The 25,302-nt window shown below is 37.9% G+C and overlaps 2 protein-coding genes and 1 non-coding gene across 4 annotated transcripts; 1 reads left to right on the top strand and 2 right to left on the bottom strand.

The window, feature by feature from the left end:
• Positions 1–11,535: 11,535 nt before the first annotated feature.
• On the bottom strand, positions 11,536–16,227 carry LOC149385265 (protein SKU5 SIMILAR 14-like). Its single transcript, XM_089627587.1, has 8 exons — positions 15,810–16,227; positions 15,595–15,704; positions 14,030–14,300; positions 13,816–13,918; positions 13,304–13,649; positions 12,329–12,700; positions 12,151–12,229; positions 11,536–12,052 (listed from the first exon to the last, which is right to left on the bottom strand). Exons 1-8 carry the CDS (start codon positions 15,957–15,959, stop codon positions 11,840–11,842), a joined length of 1,644 nt encoding a protein of 547 aa, XP_089483713.1. The 5' UTR covers positions 15,960–16,227; the 3' UTR covers positions 11,536–11,839.
• Positions 16,228–17,554: 1,327 nt separating this feature from the next.
• Positions 17,555–17,627, top strand: TRNAF-GAA (transfer RNA phenylalanine (anticodon GAA)). The gene has a single exon. It is a non-coding gene; the product is annotated as a tRNA-Phe (tRNA).
• A 1,127-nt stretch (positions 17,628–18,754) lies between these two features.
• On the bottom strand, positions 18,755–21,449 carry LOC149385263 (endonuclease/exonuclease/phosphatase family protein). 2 transcript variants are annotated; one of them, XM_089627588.1, is made up of 4 exons: positions 20,753–21,449; positions 20,490–20,641; positions 20,286–20,396; positions 18,755–19,580 (listed from the first exon to the last, which is right to left on the bottom strand). In XM_089627588.1, the coding sequence occupies exons 1-4, from the start codon at positions 21,327–21,329 to the stop codon at positions 18,993–18,995; spliced, it is 1,428 nt and encodes a 475-aa protein (XP_089483714.1). In that variant the 5' UTR covers positions 21,330–21,449; the 3' UTR covers positions 18,755–18,992. The 2 variants fall into 2 exon arrangements, with proteins under 2 accessions (XP_089483714.1, XP_089483715.1); XM_089627589.1 differs by having other exon boundaries at positions 20,490–20,638.
• Between the last annotated feature and the right edge of the window lie 3,853 nt (positions 21,450–25,302).

Here is a 25,302-nt window from a genome sequence, read left to right as displayed (position 1 = left end):
CTCAAATGAGAATACTAAGGTGTGAAATGGCATGTCTCATTTCAGGATTAAGGTAAGCATGATGCAATTCATACATAGTGACTTCGAGACATAAGAGGTTAAATGGTTTGTTCTTATATTGTCTCTAGAAGTGCACTGGTCAATTCAGTATCTTCGGAAGATACCTAGAAGAACTATAGAGTCTCCAACTCTCAATGCCTCATAACCAGACATCACAGATTCTTCTAACAATCATACTAAGGTCAATAGTCCTTTGACCCTTAGATTGCGAATATAACGTTTTAAGCAAACTACGAAGAGTTTGTTCATGCAAATCTACATTTGTCTCTTCGTAAGTTGTTAAGTTTGTTTATGGACTAAAAGACTAAGGTTTTATCATAAAGCTTCAAACAAAGAAAGAATGAATGAACGTTTCAACTTTATTAATGAATAGATAGACAATTACAAGCAAGAGTCTTCATGAGACTTTATTACATCAAATGTACAAAATAAAGACTACAACTCTTCTTGTGGGCACCATTGACAACAAACTCCCACTTGACTCAAAGAAGGTGTGTGTAGTCCTTCATGCCTAATCCCTCACGATGTTGGTCGAAGACCTTGTTCGCTAGGGCCTTGGTGAATGGATCTGCGAGGTTGTCCACCGTTGAGATCTTCTTCACTTCCACGTCTCCGCGCTGCACGATCTCTCGAATCAAATGGTATTTCCTCTCAATATGCTTAGAGCGCTTATGGCTTCTAGGTTCCTTTAAGTTAGCGACAGCCCCACTATTATCACAATAAAGGGTCATGGGCTCGTCGACATTTGGAACAACTTCCAAATACTTAAGGAATTTTCTAAGCCATATAGCCTCTTTGGATGCTTCACAAGCAGCCACATATTATGCTTCCATTGTGGAGTCAGCAATGCAAGATTGCTTAATACTTCTCCACACAACAGCTCCACCATTAAGGATGAACACAGATCCTGAAGTGGATTTCCTGGAATCCTTATCCGCTTGAAAATCGGAGTCGGTATATCCCGTCATAGTCAGGTCAGTACCTGAGTATGTAAGCATCAAGTTCCTAGTTCTTCGAAGATACTTAAGAACATGCTTAACAGAAATCCAGTGCTCGGGTCCAGGGTTGGATTGGAAACGGCTAACTACGCCAACGGCGAAACAGATGTCAGGTCTAGTGCAAAGCATAGCATACATGAGGCTTCCTACGGCAGAGGCATAACGAATCTTCCTCATGTCTTCAATCTCTTGTGCAGTCTTGGGAGACTGGTCCTTAGAGAGTGAAACTCCATGCCTAAAGGGTGTTTGACCCCTCTTGCAGTCTTGCATCGAGAAGCGATCCATCACCTTATCAATATAAGATGCTTGAGAGAGCGACAGGGTCCGGTTTTTCCTATCTCGAAAGATTTGGATCCCCAGAATGTACGCGGCTTCTCCTAGATCCTTCATATCGAATTGCTTTGCTAGCCAGACCTTAACCTCAGATAACTTACCCACGTCATTACCAATGAGTAGTATATCATCGACATATAGTACCAGAAACACAACTTTACCTTCGTGTATTAACTTGTAAACACAAGGCTCATCTATTGACTGTTCAAAGCCAAAGCTCTTTACAGTTTCATCGAATCTAATATTCCATGACCTAGATGCTTGCTTTAGTCCATAAATGGATTTAAGCAACTCACAAACCTTGGTCTCTTGACCTTTATCCACGAAACCGTCTGGTTGAGCCATGTAAATGCGCTCGTCAAGATTGCCATTCAGAAAGGCTGTCTTGACATCCATTTGCCAGATCTCATAGTCGAGAGCTGCAGCTATGGATAGGAGTATGCGGATGGATTTAAGCATCGCGACTGGCGAGAAGGTTTCTTCATAGTCAATCCCTTCTTGTTGGGTATAACCCTTCGCCACAAGTCGTGCTTTGAACGTCTCGACGTTCCCATCAGGACCCCTTTTCTTCTTGTATATCCACTTACACCCTACGGGTTTAATCCCTTCAGGAAGGTCTACAAGTTTCCAGACTTTGTTGACATACATCGAGTGCATTTCAACTTTCATGGCGTCAAGCCAAAGGTTTGATTCAGAACAAGCCATCGCTTGGCTATAGGAAACAGGGTCATCCATGTCGGAGACGGCTACAAGAGAGTCTCCATAAGACACGTACCTGTCAGGCTTTTGAGTAGCCCTCCCACTACGTCGAAGTACTACTTGACGAGATTCTGATGAGTTAGGTTGTGTTTCAGTTGGGGTAAGAACAGTTCTTACAGATGAGGTAGAAGCTTCCTCACCCAACTTTTCTTCAAGCACAATTTTGCTTCTAGGTTTTGCATCTTTCATAAAGTCCTCCTCGAGGAAACGAGCATTCGTGCTAACGAAAGTCTTATCGTCCTCGGGACTATAGAAAGTAAAACCTTTGGTTTCCTTCGGATATCCTACAAACAGGCACAATTCTGACCTACTAGCCAACTTGCTAGTCTTTTGCCTCAGCACGGGTGCAGGGCAACCCCAAATTCGGATGCGGCCAAGATTCACTTTACGGCCAGTCCATCGTTCATAAGGAGTACCAGGGACCGTTTTGGACGGAACTTGGTTCAGAATGTAGGCGGCTGTTTCGAGGGCATATCCCCAAAAGGAATGAGGGAGTGATGAGTAACTCATCATTGATCTAACCATCTCCATTAGAGTTCGGTTCTTTCTCTCTGACACTCCGTTTTGTTGAGGTGTGCCAGGTGCGGTAAGCTGAGAAGCGATACCTTCTTCTTTAAGAAAGTCATCGAACTCTCCAGACATATACTCACCACCTCGATCGGATCGAAGGGTTTTGATCACTTTGCCAGTTTGCTTTTCCACTAAAGCCCTAAAGACCTTAAATACGTTAAAGGTCTCGGATTTGTGTTTGAGCAAATAGACAAACCCATATCTTAAGTAATCATCAGTGAAGGTAACGAAGTATTCGTATCCTCCACGTGCCTGTTGGTTGAGCGGACCACATACATCAGAATGTATTAGTTCCAGCAACTCAGTGGCTCTTCGACCCTTATCGGAGAAAGGTCGCTTAGTCATTTTTCCTTCTATACAGGATTCACAAGTAGGTAGTGAACCTATTGCAGAGGCTTGGAGTGGACCATCCCTCACAAGTCTCTTAATCCTATCTAGACTGATATGACCAAGTCTTAAGTGCCAGAGGTATGTTGATTTTGTTAGATCGGAGGATTTAGAAAGTTTGATCCTCTTTGGCTCCCTAATTAGATCGTTATCTATTTCGGTGTCTAAAAGAGAAGGTTGAGTGGGATAGATGTAAAAAAGACCATTCTTCATACATGCATCAGTGACAAAAGAATTAGAAAAAGAAATGCGAATTCCATTCTTTATAAACTTTAAATAATAATCTTGCTCGAAAAGTTGAGCAACAGATACTAGGTTTTTCCCAAAGGAAGGAACATAATAAACATTATTCAAATTTAAAGTTCGATCTTCAAAAGATAGCGTCACGGATCCCACAGCCTTCGCAGACACCAGGCTCCCATCACCCCATTTGAAACAGAACTCGCCTTCCTCTAAGCTTTTGGTTTTCTTGAAACCATTCAAGGAACAACAAATATGGTTAGTAGCAGCAGAGTCAAGAATCCACGTTGATACATTATCAGCTACTAAGCATGCTTCGGTAACTAGTACAATACTATGTTCCTTTGCTTTGAGATAGGCAGGACAGTTCTTTTTATCGGCTTTGTGAGGTCTCTTCTTAGTTCCAGAGGCGGAGGCCTTTTGCTCAGTAGCATGTGCCTCTCCTTGATTCCTCTTTCTCTTATTGAGACCTACAGCAGTGTGAAGCTCCTTCATAAGCTCGGTAACAGTGTACTTTAGCTTTGTAATGGAGTAGTTCAGCATGAAGGTATCAAGAGACTCGGGGAGAGTTTCTAAGATCATATCTATGATATTCTTCCCATTAATCTCAGATCCTAGGATTTCCATTTCATTTAGGTAACTAATGATCAGCATTATATGGTCCCTAACAGGAGTCCTAGCCTTCATGCGACAGTTCATGAATTGTCGGACCGCTTGTTGCCTAGCTTGACGTCCTTGCCCTCCAAACATCTCATGGAGATTGTAGAGCATATCGGTGGCAGTTTCATAATCACGATGTTGTTGTTGCAACACATTGTTCATCGATGCCAAAATATAGCATCTCGCAATCTCATCGGATCGAAGCCAGGCCGCCAGGACGTCTTTCTCCTCTTGCGTCGAATCATCATTCGTTTGAGGACAGGGGGTGGTGAGAACCCATTTGTGCTTGTCGACAGTAAGGACTATGTCGAGGTTACGTTTCCAGTCGACGTAATTGTCGCCTTCGAGTTTATTCGAGGAAAGAATTGTAGAGAGAGGGTTGAGAGACATATTGCCTATAAAAGTTGAAACAAGTTTATGATTAGTCTTTGGTTTAGGATTTAAGTTTCATTAAGACTTTTGTAAAATCCAAAGGTGTTATAAACCAAACGATAATTTACTCCCTCAAGAGAAGGCCGCAAAAAATCTCCATTTATAAGTAAATGACACATCATTAATGCTAAGCCAAGATGTCAATACATCTATTTTGATTAGCCACCTTTTAAATTGGTTTGATCACTCACATCCTTTCGCAGAGCCTCAAGGGAGGATACTAGGGATTGAGCCTAAGTGTGCAACCAACCACTTAGTCCAAAAGATCAGCTTTGAAAAACAATCCCCCAAGGGGAGGCCTTGCCATCATTGCATCACTCTCGGACGTAGCGCATTGAGCAATGATCGAAGCAATAACGCCTTGGAGTACTCACATTTAAGTGAGGGTCGCAAGAGCGGCTCTTAGTCCCACGTTATTGCATCTTTCACTAGTGTTGGGGATCGTGGGTTACAAACAACGAATATAACCCTCCCACTTAGTTTTTGGAGTTGGTTCATCGACTCTTATAAGTTCGGAAACAAATTTCCTAGTTAGAGAGCGACAGAGCGGACAACTAGAAGAGAATCCTAGATCGACATGTTCAGAGCAGTATTAGTGCATAAAGGCACAAGGTACATACTCGATCTTTTCCTATTTTCTATTTCGGGAAAGTGCGTGAGGGAAGTGTGAACTTCAACTCACTCGAACACTTGAAAGTTTGAGATTACACATCTTTTTATTTTTCGGCTTGTCTACAAGGAGACCTCCCACTCAAAATTTCAAGAGCATATAGATTTTGAACATATGTGATATAGATATAGTTTTGAAAACATTTTGAAAACTTATTTGATTTGGATGACAAAAATTTTCAAGTTTGAAAGTGAAAACGGTTTTTCAAAATTCAAACTAGTTTTGTAAAAATTCAATTTCAATTAATCTTTCAAAAATCAAAACTTTTAATCTTTACACATCATGTTTATAATCATATGAAAAACATTTTTGCTCAAGAAAATTTTCTCATTAGAGTTCTATAACTCATGGTAGTGGGGTTTGAAAATCCGGATTTCTAAAAAACTGGAGTTTCAGACAGCCGCGCACCTCGGAGTAAAATCGCCATATCTGGCGGCTCCGATGTCCTTTTCAGCCGAAACCGATGGAATTGGACAGAGGACAGACAGAGCTTTAATTTGATTCAAGAATCATTAAATTTCGATTTCTGAGCAGAGAGTTATGCCACTTTTAATGCGGGTTTACTCCAGCTCGAAGAAAAAGAAATAAATTAAAACTTGGTCCTACTTAGGTGCGAAAAAGAATCAAGTGTAACGGAACGTTTTAAGATGTTGTTTAAAGCTTTTATTTGTGTTTTATTAGCAAGGTAATAACAAGGCATAAAAGAAATAACAACAAGCATAAAACGATTCAAGTAAAAATAAGAAACTAGCAAGGTAACAAAACTAGTCACAAAATTTTACTCGAAAATTCTCAAACCTTTAAAACACGTTTTTCAATATAAAAAATTAAAAACTTTTAGAACTGATTCTAATGTGTTTTAACATCATCCCAAACTCATAGAAAATCAACATGGTTTTTAATTTAGAGACAAGAGCAATAAATTAAAAAAAAATCTAAGATTACAATTCTAACTTGTCACAAAATTAGTAAACTTTCGAAAACGATTTTCAAGCTCATAATTTAAAAACATGCACATGCATTCCTTTGACCATAGCTCTGATACCATTTGTTGGAATCGATCTAGGGTTTGAGAAAATAATTAACGCTTCGGTAAGCGGCGGAATTTTAAAAATTTTCTTTTACAAGTAAAACAGTTTTTACTAACCTAGACAAGTGCAAGTACATGTAATTAAAAACCAATATGAGCTAGAAGTTTACTAACCTTTCTTGAAGCTTGAACTTTGAAGAAGCTTGTGGAAAGTTTGCAACGCTCGTCTCCCCTCGCAGCACGTCTCTCTTTCTTTCCTCGGCACCTCGAGCAACCACGAAAGTTTCTATCACTAAATCACTCGAAAAGAAGGAATCGGTGAGTGGGCACTTTTAAACACTACGACTTAAGAACGAGTCTCGAAGTCGCAGAGCTAAACACTAGGTCGAGTGAGGACCTAGGTGCCAAGACAAGAAAAATCGAAAATAAACTTAGAGAGAGAGAGAAGAGGGGCGGCAACCACAAGTTCTAGAGAGAGAAGCTCTCAATCTCTAACTTATGTGGAATGAATGGAATGAAGGGAATGAGGCCTCTATTTATAGGGGAGGTTTTACCTTCAATAAGGTAGTTTCCTCTTTCATTGAATATCACATATTCATGAGCAAATATTGCTCTCCTTCCCTTAGAGTCACTCGGCCAAATAGGCTTCTAGAAGCCCTTGGATTTGTTTCCCTTTTTGTTCCATTCCTTGCTTGTTTCTTGTGTTGGGCGCCTACCTCTTATTTCCCTTAGAGGAAATTTGTTTCCTCTTTTTCTTTTGGCAAGTATCTTCATAAATTTATGCACAAAATATTCTCTCTTGTCTCTTGGGTATTTGGGCGCCTATAGTGATGCTAGAAAGGCCTTCTAGAAGCTTTTCCACTTGTTCATGACAACATGAAAAATGCCCATTAAGAATTTTCAATAAAATTCTTATGAAATGAAATTAATTCACAAGGCCCAATAAACAAGTTATGGCCGAGTGACATTAAGTCATCAAATGAACTTGTCAAAAAATTTATTGACATTCATTTCATCCTTTGTCTCAAAAGACAAAAATACCCTTTTAACTATTTTCGTTCTTGTTTTGACTTAGCTTCCAGTTTAACTATTCCTATCGATGTGATTCGTGACAGTGACCTCATGGACCTAAATGAACAAAGCTTGAGCTAAACACTTGGACTCAAAAGTTCACAAACCTTTTCCAAGTTTAGCTTAATGTCAACTGACTCCACTAAAGAGCTGACACTGAAAATCTCTCGGTTCAAATGAATTTATTTTCTACTCAAGAATTCGACTTAATTACGATGAGCGGATCCACTGAATATTATCTATGTTTACCCTTCATGAATGTCATCAGCTAGTCGGGATTTACTAAATTACCATTTTACCCTTCTAGCTGTTATTTCCTCAACTCCTTTGTCGCTTGTGAATAAGTTAGAAACAATGTATTGACGAGGAGCTAACAAGTCACATTGTTTCATCCAAAAGAGTCAGGACTCAATTTGGACACTGGCCAGTTCATTTATTCACACTCCAAGGAACAAAGCATGAGGTGACATACATTGCATTTCAGCAATCTTGTACATGAATTCCATATCTATGAGAACTTCACAAAGTTACTCATGACAGACTCACAACTTAGTACTTCACCAATAGGCCTTGTTCGGAATCACATAGTGAGTCCGAACTTTGACTTTCTCAAATGAGAATACTAAGGTGTGAAATGGCATGTCTCATTTCAGGATTAAGGTAAGCATGATGCAATTCATACATAGTGACTTCGAGACATAAGAGGTTAAATGGTTTGTTCTTATATTGTCTCTAGAAGTGCACTGGTCAATTCAGTATCTTCGGAAGATACCTAGAAGAACTATAGAGTCTCCAACTCTCAATGCCTCATAACCAGACATCACAGATTCTTCTAACAATCATACTAAGGTCAATAGTCCTTTGACCCTTAGATTGCGAATATAACGTTTTAAGCAAACTACGAAGAGTTTGTTCATGCAAATCTACATTTGTCTCTTCGTAAGTTATTAAGTTTGTTTATGGACTAAAAGACTAAGGTTTTATCATAAAGCTTCAAACAAAGAAAGAATGAATGAACGTTTCAACTTTATTAATGAATAGATAGGCAATTACAAGCAAGAGTCTTCATGAGACTTTATTACATCAAATGTACAAAATAAAGACTACAACTCTTCTTGTGGGCACCATTGACAACACCATTGTGGAATCATCAAGATTCCACAACGGGGTTGTCCTGTTCTGGAAACATCAAGATTCCACAACGGTACTCTTGTCCCGTTGTGGAAACATCATGATTCCACAACGGGACAGCGTTCCGTTGTGGAATATCCGTTGTAGAATCTAACATTTGTAGTAGTGCTTCCTCCTCGCCGCCGAGCCTAAGTAAGCTCTCTCACTCTCTTTCTCTCTAGCTAACTCACTCTCTTTCTCACTTTATTTCTCTCTAGCTAACTCATTCTCTTTCGCCGAATGGTCGGCCAACGACCTCAGCCCCCACCACCGAGCACCTCCGCCGTCCAAGACCGCGAGGGCCAACCACTTTTGCGCTCCGCCCTCCAATAGAACACCACTGCCCAAGACCGTGACGGCCGTGTCTGCCCCGTCACAACGCCTCCTCCCTCCCCGAGCCTTAGCCCTCGCCACCCCTCCTCCCTCGCCGGCCTCGCCCTGGACGGCTGTTTCTAATCTATAAATTTGTAAAAATTATTTTTTTTTAATTAAAAGAACGTATTAGGTGCCACATGTCGCACTTAATACTCGTTTTTTTAGATTTTCTGAAGCCAAATAGGTGCGACATGTCGCACCGAAAAGTGTCGCACCTAATATGTGACACTTTTTGGTGAGATATCGCACCCGAAGCCTTTAGCGACGGACTTTTGGATGCGACAATGTTGCATCTAAAATCGCACCCGAAGAACTTTCGGGTGCAACATTTTGGTCATCGGGTGCGACATTCGTCGCACCCCATGCCTATATTTGTATTAGTGAATGACGTTTGATTCTTCAGCGTCACCAAGCTCTGCCACATTGATCCTTACTCAGTCGGAGTCTCAGCAACGATCGACCGGTGCTTCACACTTCACGGCGACGCGAAACTAGAATTTCGATCAAACTTGATCGAGAGAATTACTCAATCTGGAGATCTCAAGCTCTACCAGCAATCAGAGGCTACAATCTTCAAGGCTTCATTGACGGAACCAAAACCTGTCCACAGAGCTCATAGAGACGACATATGGAGAAGGGAAATTGGTCTGATATTTGTAATATAACATTTTTTAGGGGATATATATGTCATTTATATTAAACTGAAGGGATATGTCTGATATTTCTAGAAATAGATGGGATAAATCTCGCATTTCGATTAAACACGAGGGATACTCTTGATATTTTCCCAACTACTAAAGACACTAATGTAATAGAGGGATGCTATTAAACACGAGCAATTGTGGTGAGCCTAAAGTAACGACTCACTCATTATTGTACACTTGTTATCTCTTTTACATGTCATCATCTTAGAGTTATTATTTATGTTTAAAAAATAATATTTCTCTCTCTTCATTTATTATCTTACATTTTATACTATTTATCGCCATTTTTGAACTCCTTAAAAAACACCATTTTTTAAACAAACAAACAGAACATAAAACCTCCAAGTAAAAAGAAAAATATAAAACCACCACTACTAGACTAAATACAAATAGTTTACACCAGACTCCATAGCCAGAATAACAAGTAAACATTTCCATAAAAAAAGTTTGAATTTCTCAAATATCACAAATAATAATTATTCAAAAAATTTATAAAAACACCAATAATTACAAATAAAAAATAAATATGAACATCATTGGAAATAGTATCATCCATTCGTGGCTCTCTGGAATGTATATGAGTATATGGAACTATGGAACCAACTAGATAGTTTTGTTTGAATCGGAGTATTTTTTTAAAGTAAATATAAATTTAAAAATCGGAATATTTTTTGGCGAGCTGCCTTTCGGTGTCGGAGGAATCAAGATTTGCTCGTCGGAATGGCTGGTCGGTTGGGAGTTCTCACAGCGTTGATCGAGTCCGATAGTTTATCTCATTCATTGTCTAAATGGCGGTTATTTCGTGCCCTCTGTGGCTTTCTTCATGTATTGAGTGTGATTCCATTATTATAGTTTTATGAAGATAATTGATTTTTCCCTAAAAAAATGGATAAACTGAGATGTTATAAAAGAGAGAGAGAGAGAGAGAGAGAGAGAGAGAGAGAGAAGAGAGAGAGAGAGAGAATGAATGAACAGAGGAAAGAACGAGAAAAAGTGTGAACATTACTGAAATTATGTCTTTTAGAATTCTCAAGTCTCAACTAACAAAAAATTCTAAATCTAAATAATAATTAATGTCCATGTCAGCAGGACACGTCAAGTCGTAAGAATAACCCGATTAAAAATTCGGGATGGTTAGCATTTTTTAATGTAATATATTATCTGATTAATGAGGTCACGTCAATAAATATGACTAAATTTTAAACATATTTGAAACATTGGTTAGATTACATATTCAACGTTTCAAGTGACTTATTTCGTGAGAATTTTCTATTATTATTAATAACAACTCATATATTGCTTAACATTATTATAAAAATTGTTTTATGTTCTCCTAATGGTAGAAAATTGAATTGACGTACTATATCAATTTCTAAGATTCATTGAACAAAAATGTGGTTTTTATATTAAACTTGTGGAGTTAGGCAAGCTATTAATATCGGCTTATCTGCCAGTCGTGTAAAGTTTACCGTTTAGTTGAAAGCTATGAAACAAATCACCTGTAGTTTAATCTTGAACTGAAACACCGCAAGGTGGTTTCATTTGATATGACTTAGGTTTTACTCAATAAGGGTAATAAGTTATTCCCAAGAATTGAGAAACTCAAGTTAACTAACAACGTATCGAATACTTTCGCTAGCGCTGTACGTGTTGAAACTTGAAACTAAAGCTTGCAATAAAAAAATTCCTCGTAAAAAAATATTTTAAAAAATACCGGATAAAATGATTTTTGTTTTCAGTTTAAGGAGAGCCAATCTAAGCTTATTTAACTACGAAATGAAAATAACAAAATAAATAATAGTAAAAAAAATGATATTTGGGGGTTTAGCCCGTAGGACGAAGGCAACTCCGGTATGGTATATAATATACCGTTATGTTCTCCGTATCTGTATTGCCATTCTTCTGTGAAATCTAACACTGCTTTGCAAGTATACACGAAAGCGAGTCTCTACGTAATTCCACTTTCTTATTCCCATTATATATAGTGTTAAACTGCCCAAAACCCAACCAAATCACACCAAGTAAAAACGAAGTAACATTTTTTTATTTCAGAACAATTTTTGCATAATAACTCGATTAGAAACAGAGACATACATTTCATCTCATTAGCATGATAAATTACAACAATCCACGGACACTAGTTCGGTTCACAGTGTCATATCATAACCCAAACCAAGCCAAGCGGAGAAATAGCCTTAAAATAAAAGCTCCAGTGAAGCGTTTCCTCAAATGAACTACCTCGACAAGAAATTAAATAAACTTAATCCCTTGCCCCCCCTTAAATACATTAACGCGAAAAAATAAAAATAAAAAAAATACCATGTCACCCTCTCGTGACAAACAAATATAAAAAGAAAAGTTCCAAACAAGTCAATCAAAGTCATAACGACCTAGTGCGACGGCCTTTAGCCCGGCCACATAGAAGAGCATTTCTTGGGATAGGGGCTTCGTCTCTGTACGAGTTTGAGGACGTGAAAACCCGAAGATAAAACTGTTGTCCCAAGTACTGCCGAGCCCAATTCTCCGACCTAACGTTCCACATTCCCACATTGTCCAATGCCATGTAGATCGCCGTCCATGACTTCGGATAAACCTTCACACACAAAAAAATAAAAATAAAAAAGAATTCAATATTAATTTAGTTAACACATCATTTTAATTAGTTACTTTATAGTGCAAAGCAATAATTACCTGAGTAGTGGAACGAGCAACTGCATCGCGCAAGTTGTACGCCTTTCTGCTCGCCGGCGTCCATTGTCCTCCGTCCATCCTGATCCATCAAAAGTACCCGAAAATCACATTTCTTGCTGCACAAGTAACCTAGCCCGAGGGGCAAAAAAAAAAAATCAGCAAATGAATTATTACGTACCCGACAACGAAGAAGGAATAGCCGTCGATGTGCCACGACTGGACCTCAGTTTCCCAGTTCTGGAAGATGATCTCGATGAAGTCGCGAAAGTTGGCTGACATGGCTGAGGTCCTGAGAGCGGGGCTACCCCAGGACGAAGAGGGGGTTGTGGGGACGCCTCCGAGGCTGAACACGCCGGAGATCTTGAAATAGTCAGCAAGTTTCAGGGGAGTGTCCGCCGGAATGTAAGACACCCCGTTGACCGCGTATCTCTGCTTGCCGTTGACCACCGCGTGTGAGTTTGCCAGCATGATTGTGCGTGCCGGCTTTATCAGCCCGTAGTGGTATGAACCCTGAGGGTTCGGCCTCGGCCCACTTGCCGCTAGATCCATTCTATATATAAAAATAAGCATTGAATCTCTTAAATCGAGGAAAAATCTCACGGACTACGCTACTTGAAACGTTAAATTTACAATCTAACTAACATTTCGGATATGTTTAAAATCTAGCCACATTTGATGAGGTAGTTTCATTAATAATATAGTATTTTACATGATTTTCCTTCGAATTTTCATACGTTAATTTTGGTAAATTACGGTAAAAAGACTAATTTACTAAAATAAATGAAACGTTGACTAGTTCCTTAAAATCAAGTTTGAAATTGGCTAAATAACTAAAATGTCCGTAACTTTTTCTTTTGTGGTAATTTTCATGAATTTAAATACCCACGGGCGACGCAGGCTGCCTCCTTAACTTTTGAAAATTGTAATTTCTTACTTTATATTATCAATTTTTCTATTTTTAGTACTAATTTATTTGATGCTTCTAAACTTGCCCTTGAATTTATTTTTTTCAAATTTGCCCCCTGACTGTAATTCCTGGCCTTGCCACTCCCTAAACGGCTTACCGACGAGTATACTCTTTGGTAAACTTATTTTCGACGACATTTTAAAGATTGGTATTCTAAGTTCAAATAAGAAGCTTTGATTTTGTTACCGGATAGATCTGGCTTGGTTGAGTGACCAGGCGATCTCGATGGTGGGACCGCCGGGGACGGAGCCAGACACAGCTCGGAAGGAGTTTCGGTAGTGGAGGACTGCGGTGGTGGTGAGGACGGGAGTGGTGAAGCGAGTTGAGACGGCGACGTAGTAGTCTTTCGGGGGCTGATTCGCCGTGATGAGGACCGAGCAAGACTGCCCGAGGTGGAGATCGATGGACGAGAACGTCGTTTGGAGGGTGTGAGATCCTTCCACCTCCACCAATCTCAAGTAGTGCCCTTCGATTCTGAAGTTTATCGACGTCGCGGTCCCCACGTTCGATATCCGAAACCGGTACGTCTTCCCTAATCGACATAGTTATCAAAGAAAAAAAATAATTAACATTTGTTCGGAAATTATACTAGATTTTTTTTTTTATTCGCTCGCCATAATGGAGATAAATTCTACATCTTGAACTAAGAGAAGATGTTTATTATCTTTTTTTTTTATGTGGGAATGTAATAGTTGTACCTTGTTCAACGTTGAAGGTGTAGCCGTTCCAACCTCGGCCATTGATGTGAAGTCCGTCGGGGAACGGAAGTTTGTGACCGCTCTCCAAAATCCGTCTCATTAACTAGACAAGTAGAAAGAGCAAAAGAAAATTAAAAAATGAGCTCTAATAGTAGTATATTAATTATATTTGATAAAAAATAAAAATAAAAAAGGTGTGAAATGCTCAACATACGGCCTGATTTATTTTGGACCAATCGCCGGCGAGGACGGTGAAGTCACCGGCCGGAGGAGGGAAGGGGACGGGAATCTTGGGGCGGCTGTAGATACTGATGCCGCCGAAACCACCGGCGGCTTTGTGGTAGAGAAAAGACGGGAAGTAATAGTAGGATCCGATTTGGTCTTTGACTTGAAGGACGTAAGTGAAGTTTCTCCGAGGCATTATCGGACAGTTCGTCCCTTGCATTCCGTCCTGCCACGAGTTCCTCCTCTGCTGCAATCCTTGCCTGCCCCACCATAATTACCCCATTAACCATTTTGATTAATAATAATTCACTTTAATCATTAAGTCATTTCATAGTTTAGTATAAATTGCCCGCTGAGGTATAAGGGCTCTTAATAAGATGGTATGTCATTTTTTTTTTTTTTGTCTTTCTTTTTAGTCCCTCTAATCAAAATAAGCAGCATCATCATATATAGCTTGAATTGCTTAATAACTTGATTACCTTAAACTAGGGTATGGCTTTCAAAATTAATTTAAACGTTTGGACCACAAAATATTTTCAATGGTATAATTGGGTGACAAATTCAAGACATAAATAGAAGTTTTTTTTTTTCTTAAGCTTCAAAATAGAATCCTTAGAAAATGCTAAAGTGTAGAGTTCAGTTTTCTCCATAACTATGAATGTGAATACGATTAGAATAAAATTGGTCAAAATATATAAAAAGGGACTAGCGCAATTTACTCCGATAAAATTCAGTGTTATTGTGGAGGTGGGTCCACACGCGTATACCCAGCTAAATCCCATAAAAGCTCACGTTGAAATATAAATGAACAAAAAACAAGTTGTGAAAATAACAACTTATTCCTATAGTGTGGCCACAAATGCACATGCGCATTCTTTTGTTGAAAATCCTTATCTTGCATTTCTTGGGCAAGAAAAATATTGCATTGAATGGTAGATCTCGTAATTTTGTTTTTATAACACAACAATTTATTATAACTAAAAATATGAACATGCATTGTGTATTTTATTATTTGTTTTATGATGCAGGGATGGAGAGAGTCAGAGATCAGCATGTGGAACGTAAAACTCACCAAAAGAACAAACATATTAAAATTGTGCCATAAACGTAGACACGTTTCAAGGAACTAAAAATTATTGAATTTCCTTAATGTTGCCAATGAACCATGGCTAATCAATGAGCAACAACAACAAGAGTTTAATTAGTCCTAAAGAAAACTCTCTGATTACTCAATAAATGTGATCAAAACTTTCAAAGAGTTCAGTCCGACAAACTTAAGTACTCAAAAAGGGAAAGATGCTGTTTGGTCCCTAATCCGAACCTTTCCTCTTATATTATTTTTCATGGGTGGGAAAGATAATACAAGGTGTTTCAAAATAAAAGACCAAAATAACCCTACTCTGAGCCAAGGTTGGCAGGGACATGTTAGTCATTTTTCAGCCAAAAAGATTTAGAGAAATCCGGTAGCGGAAAATCAAACTTTCTTCAGCAGACTATAACTAACAGAAGCTAAATAAATGGGAAAAAAAAGGTAGAAAAATCATGAGAAATTACCATGAAATGAGAAATGGTTCGTTAAGGTAGTTAAAGACGTTGATTATCAAGTTGTCGTTTGTGATAGCGTCAATCTGAGGCCCCGGAAATTGGCCATTGATCAAAATCGCCTGTGACATTACATAAAAATAAAATCATTTACTTCAGTGAGATATTACAATGCCAAGCTATAGATAGATTAAAAACGGCATGAAAAATAAAACGAAGCTCTGTACCTGTCGTTTAGCACCGAGAAGATAAGTGTCGCCGTAAGTGACTTTCCAAGTGTAGAATCTGTAAGGGTTTTCACTATTCACGCCATTGTTGTTGACAAGCAAAAGCACAGCCGAAATGAGGAAAATGATAAGAGAGCTGTGATGTTTCATCTTTACTTTCTTTTCTGAAATGTGTTGAAGACAAGAAAGCACACTGATAATGTGGCTAGCTATATATTCTAGATCTATTGTATCACAAGATCTATATATTATTATTATGAAGGTGTGATTTCTCAAGAACACCCTTGTGCTGTGTGGGGTTCTGAGTTCTGACTTTCTCTATCCTCTCTCTGAATGTATGTTCATACTTTTTTTTTCCTTTCTTGAAGTCTGTAATAGCTGTATAGGGGTTTTGTCTGAGAGTAGAGAGAGGTCAGTATTTGTAAGGGAGAGATATAGATCGAGAGCAAAGTGAACTGGGGTTAATCAGTAATAAAGTTAATAAAAAAAAGGTAATATAATACTAATCTAGTTCTATAAAGTTTAAAATAAAGGTTCAGCCCAATCATGGACCGCTGTCAGTGACACGTAAGTGGATTCAGAATCTTGGTTTGAGTTTGAGTGAGTCCTAACCTAACTCCTAATCCTAACTCTTACTCAGTAATTACATTTTTTTAATTAAGAGTGAAATTATATTAAGGATCCTCATTTTTTTTTAATCTATATGATCCTCATATTAAAATTAAACCATTACTTTACATTGGAAACCAATTGAGAGAGAGTTGAATAAGTCAAGTCTCTTTGTCGTCTCGTGATCTCAAAGACATTGGGTTTACCGATTCACGTGCTATAACTTATGAGTTTTCATTGTTTAAAATTAAATACAAAGTTCAAAAGACTTCATGTGATTTTATATGAGACCAGTAGGCTGAAAAAAAAAATTAAATAATTTTTTTTTTAAACCTGAAATTTTTTGTTGGGGGAGTCAGGCCACTTAGGCCTCTCACCCGAGTCCGCCACTGTACGAGAAGACGGTCCAGCCATACGTGGGAAAAATTTATGCTTATAAACTCACTCCATAACCATATTATGTTGCGGTATAACATTTCAATTTCGATCTATATTTTAATTTTAAAAGTATATTAAAAAAAATACAATTATTTGTTATATTGGATAGAACAAAATAAATTTAAAAATACAGTTATCGAACAGCATATGAGTACAAAACAACAGCGTATAATTACAAAAGCTCGTTTGCACGTATGTATTGCTGTCATCGATTGACCTAAGTTACTACGATTACAAAAAAAAACTCAATCTCAGTTTATACTACCGAATCGAATAATTTTAAGATATATTAATCAAATTATGTTGACAAAATAAATAAATGATTGTATAGTAAGTACATGTGTAAGCATACTAACTCTCTAGATATGATTTATTTAGTTTCCTACAATTAGTCTTTCCTACCTTTTTTTATTTTTTGCCAAACATCTCTTTGTGATCATGAATTATCTTCTTAAGCTAAAATATTTGTTTTCAGTATACAAGTTCGTATAGTACCGTACAGCTGTACCGTGTTCATATCTTCGTAGAAACGGTGAAAAATGAAAATAATAATTCAGTGTCGGTCAATCTAATATAGATATTCAATCGAGTGTAGTGGTCCCAAATTTGGCCATTGACATTAAAGCATTAATCGTACACCTCTGAACTGTACGTTTTAAACTAAAGTTTATATATTGACGTACTTCCTTCATCATCTAGCGGGGATAGCTCAGTTGGGAGAGCGTCAGACTGAAGATCTGAAGGTCGCGTGTTCGATCCACGCTCACCGCAATCGTTTTAGTTTTATTATATTTTATGTGTGTTTGTTTTTATTAAATCGTTTCACTCCTCTTAACTTCCAAGCCATTGAGATATTAGATATCAGTATCACACAACTTGAACTATATAATGTCACCAGCCTGGAACAAAATTTAATTACACATGGGCTCGATCCACGCTCACCGCAATCGTTTTAGTTTTATTATATTTTATGTGTGTTTGTTTTTATTAAATCGTTTCACTCCTCTTGACTTCCAAGCCATTGAGATATGAGATATCACACAACTTGAACTATATAATGTCACCAGCCTGGAACAAAATTTAATTACACATGGGCTCTGTTCATCACCACGCTCGTCGGCTCGTGAACTTTCTTACTCGTTTTTCATTTCATCTACCGTTCAATGGTATGGGTTATATTATAGGGAAAATATCAACAGTATCCCTCGTGTTTAATCGAAATGCGAGATTTATCCCATTTATTTCTAGAAATATCAAACATATCCCTTAAGTTTAATATAAATGACATATACATCCCCTAAAAAAATATTATATTACAAATATCACTCTTTTTTCGTTTATTTTTTACAAAAAAATAATTTGAACTCCCCAAAATACCCTTAATGAAATAATTTTTTATTTTCTATTCTATATACAAAAAGTTTAAATTAAAAAATTTCCTTATAAAAAGTAAAGGATTTTTTTATAAAGAGAGATTTTGATTTTTTTTTATAAATAAAATAATAAATAAATATTTATTTTATTAAGGGTATTTTGGGGAGTTCAAATTTTTTTTTTGTAAAAAATAAACGAAAATGATGATATTTGTAATATAACATTTTTTAGGGGAGATATATGTCATTTATATCATACTAAATGGATATGTCTGATATTTCTATAAATAGAGGAGATAAATCTCGCATTTCGATAAAACACGAGAGATAGTCTTCATATTTTCCCTATATTATATTCTTGGGCTCATTTTCATTTTTCATTTCATCTACCATTCTTGTGTAATTGCTTGTGACACGAGAATTAGGAACAAATCCTGCTCCGATGAAATATTCAAAGATAGTCATTGTACAATACACAGGGTTCAGTTTTTTGTACAAACCGACTGATGGAAAAACTTCACTATAAAAAAAAAATACAATCTCTGCATCATCTTCTATCTTTCGCAGTGAGTTTGAAGAGCACGGATTACACAGATCTTCGCATATAGCTGAAGACAAAAACCATACAAAACCATAGAGCTTTAAATCACCAAGCGGGCGATCTATACAAAATTGCATGCTTAGCATGTCAAAGAGCTCCACAAAATAAACCGTTTTTGTTTTCCTTACGTACTCGAGTCATTTACATCATAAAGCAGATTCACTAGAGGCTGCAGATCGTCAAAAGCAGACCAAAATGATCGCTGGGTAGGACAGGAAGCTCCAACCTTTTAATTTCGCTCTTCACCTTCTTCTCCTTGATATACGACAAACCCGGGATCGCTTCCAACCCGACCATTTCGATTCGAGATATCTCGAAGTCGGCCAACTTGCAGACGAAGCGATCGAGACGCTTCTGCAACGTTCGGTTACCGGACAACATCTTGTTTGACTTTGTGTCGTAAGTCCACCCGTTTTCGCCCGGCCTCAGCTCCGCCCAGGCATCGGTCCAGTCATCGTCGGGAAAAGGAAACTGACCGTCGAGCTTGTCGTCCCAATTCATGTCACCGGCGAAAATCACGTTTCGTTTCTTGTGGAGGAAGTCGAGGGCTTCTTTGGCCTGAGCCACGCGTTCCTGGCTGAACATCTGGTCCCACGTGGGAGGGCCCGGGCAAGGGCTCTCGAGATGGCTAGTCGCGACTGTGATTGATTTTTTCTCGCTGACTTCGATCTCGGCTATACAGAGCTCTCTTCCCATCCCGGAATTCCGAAAGGGCCTACAGCTAAACGACTTTACTGGCACTTTGCTTAGCTGTAACAAGAATAACTGTTATGAATTGATGACACTAAAATTGTAGAATATGATCAATCTAGAGCACGCAGATATAGTATAGATACACGTGGAAAACCCATAAGTAGGTTACAACTGAAGAGTTTGAAATTCAAAGCGAAGAGAAGTGATGAAAATCCGAAAACCTTCAAATTGGGATTGGATCTATTGGCCCAATCCCTTTACCCATAACTATGTCCCGTTCTGTGAATATCAAATTTTGTCACATCATGGACCTTCTGGGTCCGACCAAGCCCATTTGTGTGACCAAAACTCCAACAATAACCATAATCAAATTTATGATACGTATGAAAGAAAAAACCAACCTTAATCAACAAAAAATAAAGATTCTTATGACAATAGCGAAATAGAAAAATCACGGCTAGAGGAAAAAAGTGTCTTTCTCCCAAATCATGTACGGCCATAAGAGCAAGAGATGGCCGGGTTTCGAAAAGACAATTGTTGTGAAAGGATATGCATTCTTTGATCTACGAAATGAATCACGATGAAGCAAAACTTTCTGACAGATGATAAATCAGTTACTTAAGAGACTCACTCGGGCCTAAGGCATCAATAAGCATAGTAATCCCATTAGGTATGATCTTGAAGCTCACCTTACTCAAACTTACAAATCACCAAAGATTCAACTTCTAGGAAGGCAATATATAACTGAGTGGGTTCATATACCTGCATACAGAAATAGGAGCTAGAAAATGCTATTTCTTTCGATAAGGAGCAATCGTATACTTTCCACCAGTTAGAGCTTTGGAAGATGGTATATATGTTAGGCGTGACCTCCTGGAAATAATGCAGAGCCACTGAGTGAGTACTCTGGTGATTTCAAAATTAATAATATCAAAATGTTTTACACATTTCAATGGACATTCAAACCTGAAAGCATATGATATCGGGTGAGTGCAGTTCGATAAGGTCACCAAGAGCCTTCATTCTCTTATGGAGTTCAAGGTCCTCTCTGAACCAAACATTGTAGCTCAACACCTTTATCGTGTTCGCATTCGAACCCTTGCTAGAATTAGCGTCTTCTATAATGGTTAAAGGAAATCCATAAAGACTAAAACTTTTGAAATTGAATAAAGCTTTAGAAGATATTCAAGTGTAAACACAAAAGCAATCGAGAAAAGATTAAAACTTACCCAACTCAGTCACCGCAGAGTCATCGGAGGCATTTTTGTTGAGGACCGGTCGAAACCCTAACGAAGAAGCCGATTCCGATGGCGGTTCGGGTTGCGAAACCCTAGCTCTCTTGCAAGCCCGCAAGGGAAAGAAGACGGAGCCGAACCCGGCCGCGTCGGACTCAGTCTCAATGTCGTTCAAGTCCTCGAAGGCCGAGAGAGACGATATCGGAGCTCTGGAGTCGCAGATTTCGCAGTTGGGATTGTTGTAAGGGTTGAGGAAAGTGCAGGACTTGCAGGACCATTTCGGGACCGAGGAAGACGAGGAAAGCAGCGACGGAGGAGATGGGAATGGCGATAGGCAGATGAGGCAGGTGGATTTCTGAGACGGAGGGTTGAGGAAAGTGCACTGTTCGCACGACCAAGACGACATTGTTCGTACGGACGCGACGGCGATTCTTATTCTAGGGATTAATGGTGGTAGTGGTACTACTGCGATTGTGTGTTGTTGTGTGAAAGTGGGTTTTGATGGGAAACATAACATTGAAGGAGGAGAAGGAAAAACAAGGAAAGTTTTCAATTTTGAAACACTTCGCATTACCCGCTTTTTTTTTTTTTTTTTTTTTTTTTAATGATCTGTTCCTTGATTTTATCTTTCAGTCTGTCGATAATTTCTATTTCTATCTAAAAATAAAAAACTTTAGCTCTCAAAAATCTAATTTCTTGTAATGTGAGATATCTTTTTTGTTTTTAGGAAAATGGATCGGGACCATCTACTAAAAAATAAGAATAACATCCACAAATACAGCATTAGACAATCTTGATATAATGAATAATAAAGACTTAGATCGAAAAAGATCTACCGTTAACGCCAAGTACAGATAATAGTCTAATTTGTACACAAGAAACACAATAAGAATAGAGCATAAATCAAACTCTTTCATAAAACCCTTAATGGATGGTGGAGAGATCCAACTAATCACGGTCCATTGACCAAGATGAAGACATATCTTTAGGTTTTATAGGTAAAAATCTAACAAAATTTCTCGAGTGGGAAAGTGGACGATGAGTATTCCGTCTCCAATTCAAAACATAAGACAGCAACCAAAAAATAGTAATTTTAACTTCAAAAGGGACGTTAAACAAACAATAATAAAACACAACAATATTCTTCAAAGAAAGCCTCCACGAGTCTTTTCTATTAACAAACGGAACCGGATTAGGACATGCTACCTCCATAGCCCAAATGGAATCACTTCACCTCATCTCTCCATCAAAACCAAGCATAATCGAACTCCAATCCCGTGCAAAAAGGGAGGAGAAAATACCGAGTTGTGCTACATCTACGACAAGAGAACCAACGAACCATGGAGCATCGCTATAGGAAACGATCTCAGGATCTCAAAGTTCGTTGCAAGCGGCGAACCCAAATCTAGAATCAAGGGCCCTACCGAAGATGACAAAAACGTCGATGGTCTCTTTTACGAGGAAGGCGGATACGGATAAAAGAAGAAGAGGGCCAACGACAGTCATGGTACAGAGGTTAGGATGAAAAGAAGGAAAGGGTTGAGCTATTTTTTAACTTCCCCCAGGTCGAAGAGAACACTCATGGCCAAGACCAGAAGATGCCTCAGACAACCCATGGGAAGGCAGCGACACTAGATGCTAGGGTTTACATAGAAAAGTATGGTTTTTTCCTTAAATTTTTGTAAGGGTCGGCAGACGTACGCGTGTCGTGTCCTTAGCAATACGGCCGCAGCGTGAGTGTGAGTCTCTGAGTAACTTTGTTTTGGAATGATAGTGCATCCTATTGAGTGCTCGACTCGTCGGGTCCACGATGCGTCGCATTGATTCCAAGGCTTGAACTTTCTCTTTTCTTCAAATCGTCTCTGCATGGCTTCAAATCGCTCTAAAAGTTTCACGTATGTATGCTTTAAATACTCCTAACTTGAAATCACACTAAAAACTATCAAATAATATCAAAATACTTAAGAACTAGTCTTGTTTCTCGCTTAAAAGCTGATGAGAAGTGTAAATGATGAATTGCAATTATCACTCTGCACATGAATACATTAATAAAAGTCAAAAAGACTTGTCTAATAAAAATTAAGTTAAAAAAAAAAATCAAAACTCTTTAAAAAAAAAAGAAGATGAAAATTGGATCATAAGCACAATTACAATAAATCCAACAATAATGGGTTACTGATCTTCTCAAAGAACATGTCCTATTACCGATTGCGTTCTAGAGGAATTTATCTCATGGAAATCCCTGAAAAGAAAATAAAAAATAAATAAACAAATAAATATCTCATATATAAATTTATGATCTTAAGAATAGAATTCAAAACGACACTGATTAAATATCCAATGTACAAAAGGCAAAGTCATGTCTAGACTATTGAAAAATACAAATAAGAGAAAGAAAAAAAAAATTAACTCTTCATTGAAGACGAAGTCGACCGATGTTGTTGTGCACAATGGAAATAGTCTTGTAGTGGTGGGGATGGCAACAACTCTGAACCAAGAACGACGAATAGTTAAGAAAGCTCCCTTTGACGACAAATTCTGCTAATCTATATTGACTCTGACGATAAACGTCTCAACTAGTATCGTTCAATAAGACACTCTTCTTCGTCAATACAACTCTTACCAATTAAATACAACATTCAATCGAACTCAAGAACCATCAAATATTCACCAATTTTCAATCACTAAGAACCACCAAGGTCGGCCTAATACATTCAGAGGCCTTAGGCGAAAATAAAATATTATGCCTTTTTAAAGAAAAATATTAAAAAATAATAATATGTTTTAAAAGTATAACATTCAACCTTATTCATTTCTTACAAATACTTGATACCTATTATATACAATCTTCTTAATATATAAATAAATAATGTCCATCGGTGTCTCAAACTATATTCGATACTTAAATACCTTGACGCTATCAATACACTAACTTTAAAAAAAAAAAAAAAAAAAAAAAAAAAAAAAAAAAGAAGGAGGGACAATATGGCTTTTTGGCCTCAATGTTTCCACCTCAAAATTTGGGTCTTTTTATTTATTGTGAAGAAGCCCAATACTGTTATTCTTTAACATCTATGTCACTTACAGAAACATCAAAATCTTTTGTGATTCTCAATTGTTAGGGATGTGTAGTACACACACTATCGCTAGACATTGACATAAGTCCAATATTGGGACCTTAAAAAGTTAAAATCAAATTAAAATTGGGCCTTTTTCCCTAAAAAACTATGAGGGCTTAGGCAATGACCTAAGTTGCCTAAGGCATAGGCTGGACTTGAGAACCAGCAAGACAAAAGAGATGGAAATAAAATTTACCAATTTTAACCTTGTTATAAACTCGTATTTACAACTTCTACCTCCTAAATAAGCTCCTAATTTTCTCTCTTTACAACGGACCACTTTTTCATCTCTCTCCCACACATTCTCACTTTTACATAACATTTAATCTTCTTCTTCTTCATTCCACCTTCATATGTCTTATACTCATCGCCGTTGTTCTCTTTCTTTATGTCCCAAAATATTTTGCCAGCCTTTTCCGACCATCAGCACAGTAGTTCACGTCAGCTTTTTCCGATCAAGAGAACAATAGCTCTCGTCATCTTTTTCCGATGAAGATAATAGTAGTGGTCGCTCGCTTCTTCCAATGACCGGGCTGGATCCAAATCAGGAAATTACCGACGGTTTTTGTTGTAAATTTTCGTCCCTGATTTGCATCTACCACCCCAAGCTATAAAAGTAAGTCTCGGATTCTTCATCTACAACGTATAGAATCTGGAAAACAAAAAGTTTTGAAACTCAGATTTACATCATTGCACTTTTTAAACCCAAATTGAACCCAATTGACGTTAGTTACATATATGTCACTAAACCAAGGTTTGCTTGAAGTTTTCGTTACTTTTCTATAATTAATTCCCCTAGTTTTCGTTTTTAGTTACGTTAATGTACTTAATTCTCCACACTGCCAGGTAATAATTAGTGACAGATGTGTAACGAATTGTGCTTGTTATTATTGTGCAGTGGTGATGAAAGGAGATATATTTACGTACGTCAAGTATAGCGGTCAATGGCTCAGAGATGATTATTATCATCCCGGTGAGGCATATGCAGCCCTAATACCGCCAATGACCAAGTATGAGGATTTCCTAAAATCATTGTTCACGTGTTTGGGTGAAAAGTTCTATAAAAAAAACTCAAAAGCTCCACGTTAAATACGAAACAGAATGGGCAGTAAAATCATTAGTAATTGACTCCGACATTAGTTTGGCATGTTATTTGCATATTTGGAAAGAGAAATCAGATACATGAAAAATGTCTCTTGTTTTGAAAATTGAGTCATTGAAGACCAATTCTGCCGGTGTTGGTTCCACTCCGAATACCAGAGAGAGTGGTATGAAAATCAAGGAGTACGTAGCTTGCCGCTTGTGATGAGTCGTGATTCTGATATCCTCGACGACGACAACATGTCTGAGACGAGTGAGAGTGAGTCCCATTTGCCTATCGGTGAACCAAGACAGGCCCCTCCGCCGATCAAAGAGCTGAGACAG

This window comes from Urtica dioica, chromosome 9, assembly GCF_054948205.1.
Source record: "Urtica dioica subsp. dioica isolate 48M chromosome 9, U.dioica_male_clone48M_v1_H2, whole genome shotgun sequence".
Taxonomy (NCBI): domain Eukaryota; kingdom Viridiplantae; phylum Streptophyta; class Magnoliopsida; order Rosales; family Urticaceae; genus Urtica; species Urtica dioica.
The sequence above is the reverse complement of the archived record's forward strand: the minus strand, read 5'-3'. Positions and strand labels throughout refer to the sequence as shown.

Bases quoted from the DNA above. Each gene is read 5' to 3' on its own strand.
- LOC149385265 (XM_089627587.1), bottom strand. From the start codon at position 15,959: ATGAAACATCACAGCTCTCTTATCATTTTCCTCATTTCGGCTGTGCTT. The intron at 15,705-15,809 runs GTACAGAGCTTC...GTAATGTCACAG, and splicing joins TTCTCGGTGCTAAACGACAG to GCGATTTTGATCAATGGCCA. The intron at 12,230-12,328 runs GTACGTAATAAT...TTGATGGATCAG, and splicing joins TATTCCTTCTTCGTTGTCGG to GATGGACGGAGGACAATGGA.
- LOC149385263 (XM_089627588.1), bottom strand. From the start codon at position 21,329: ATGCGAAGTGTTTCAAAATTGAAAACTTTCCTTGTTTTTCCTTCTCCT. The intron at 20,642-20,752 runs GTAAGTTTTAAT...TAACCATTATAG, and splicing joins CTCTGCGGTGACTGAGTTGG to AAGACGCTAATTCTAGCAAG. The intron at 19,581-20,285 runs GTATATGAACCC...TTCTTGTTACAG, and splicing joins GCTCCTATTTCTGTATGCAG to CTAAGCAAAGTGCCAGTAAA.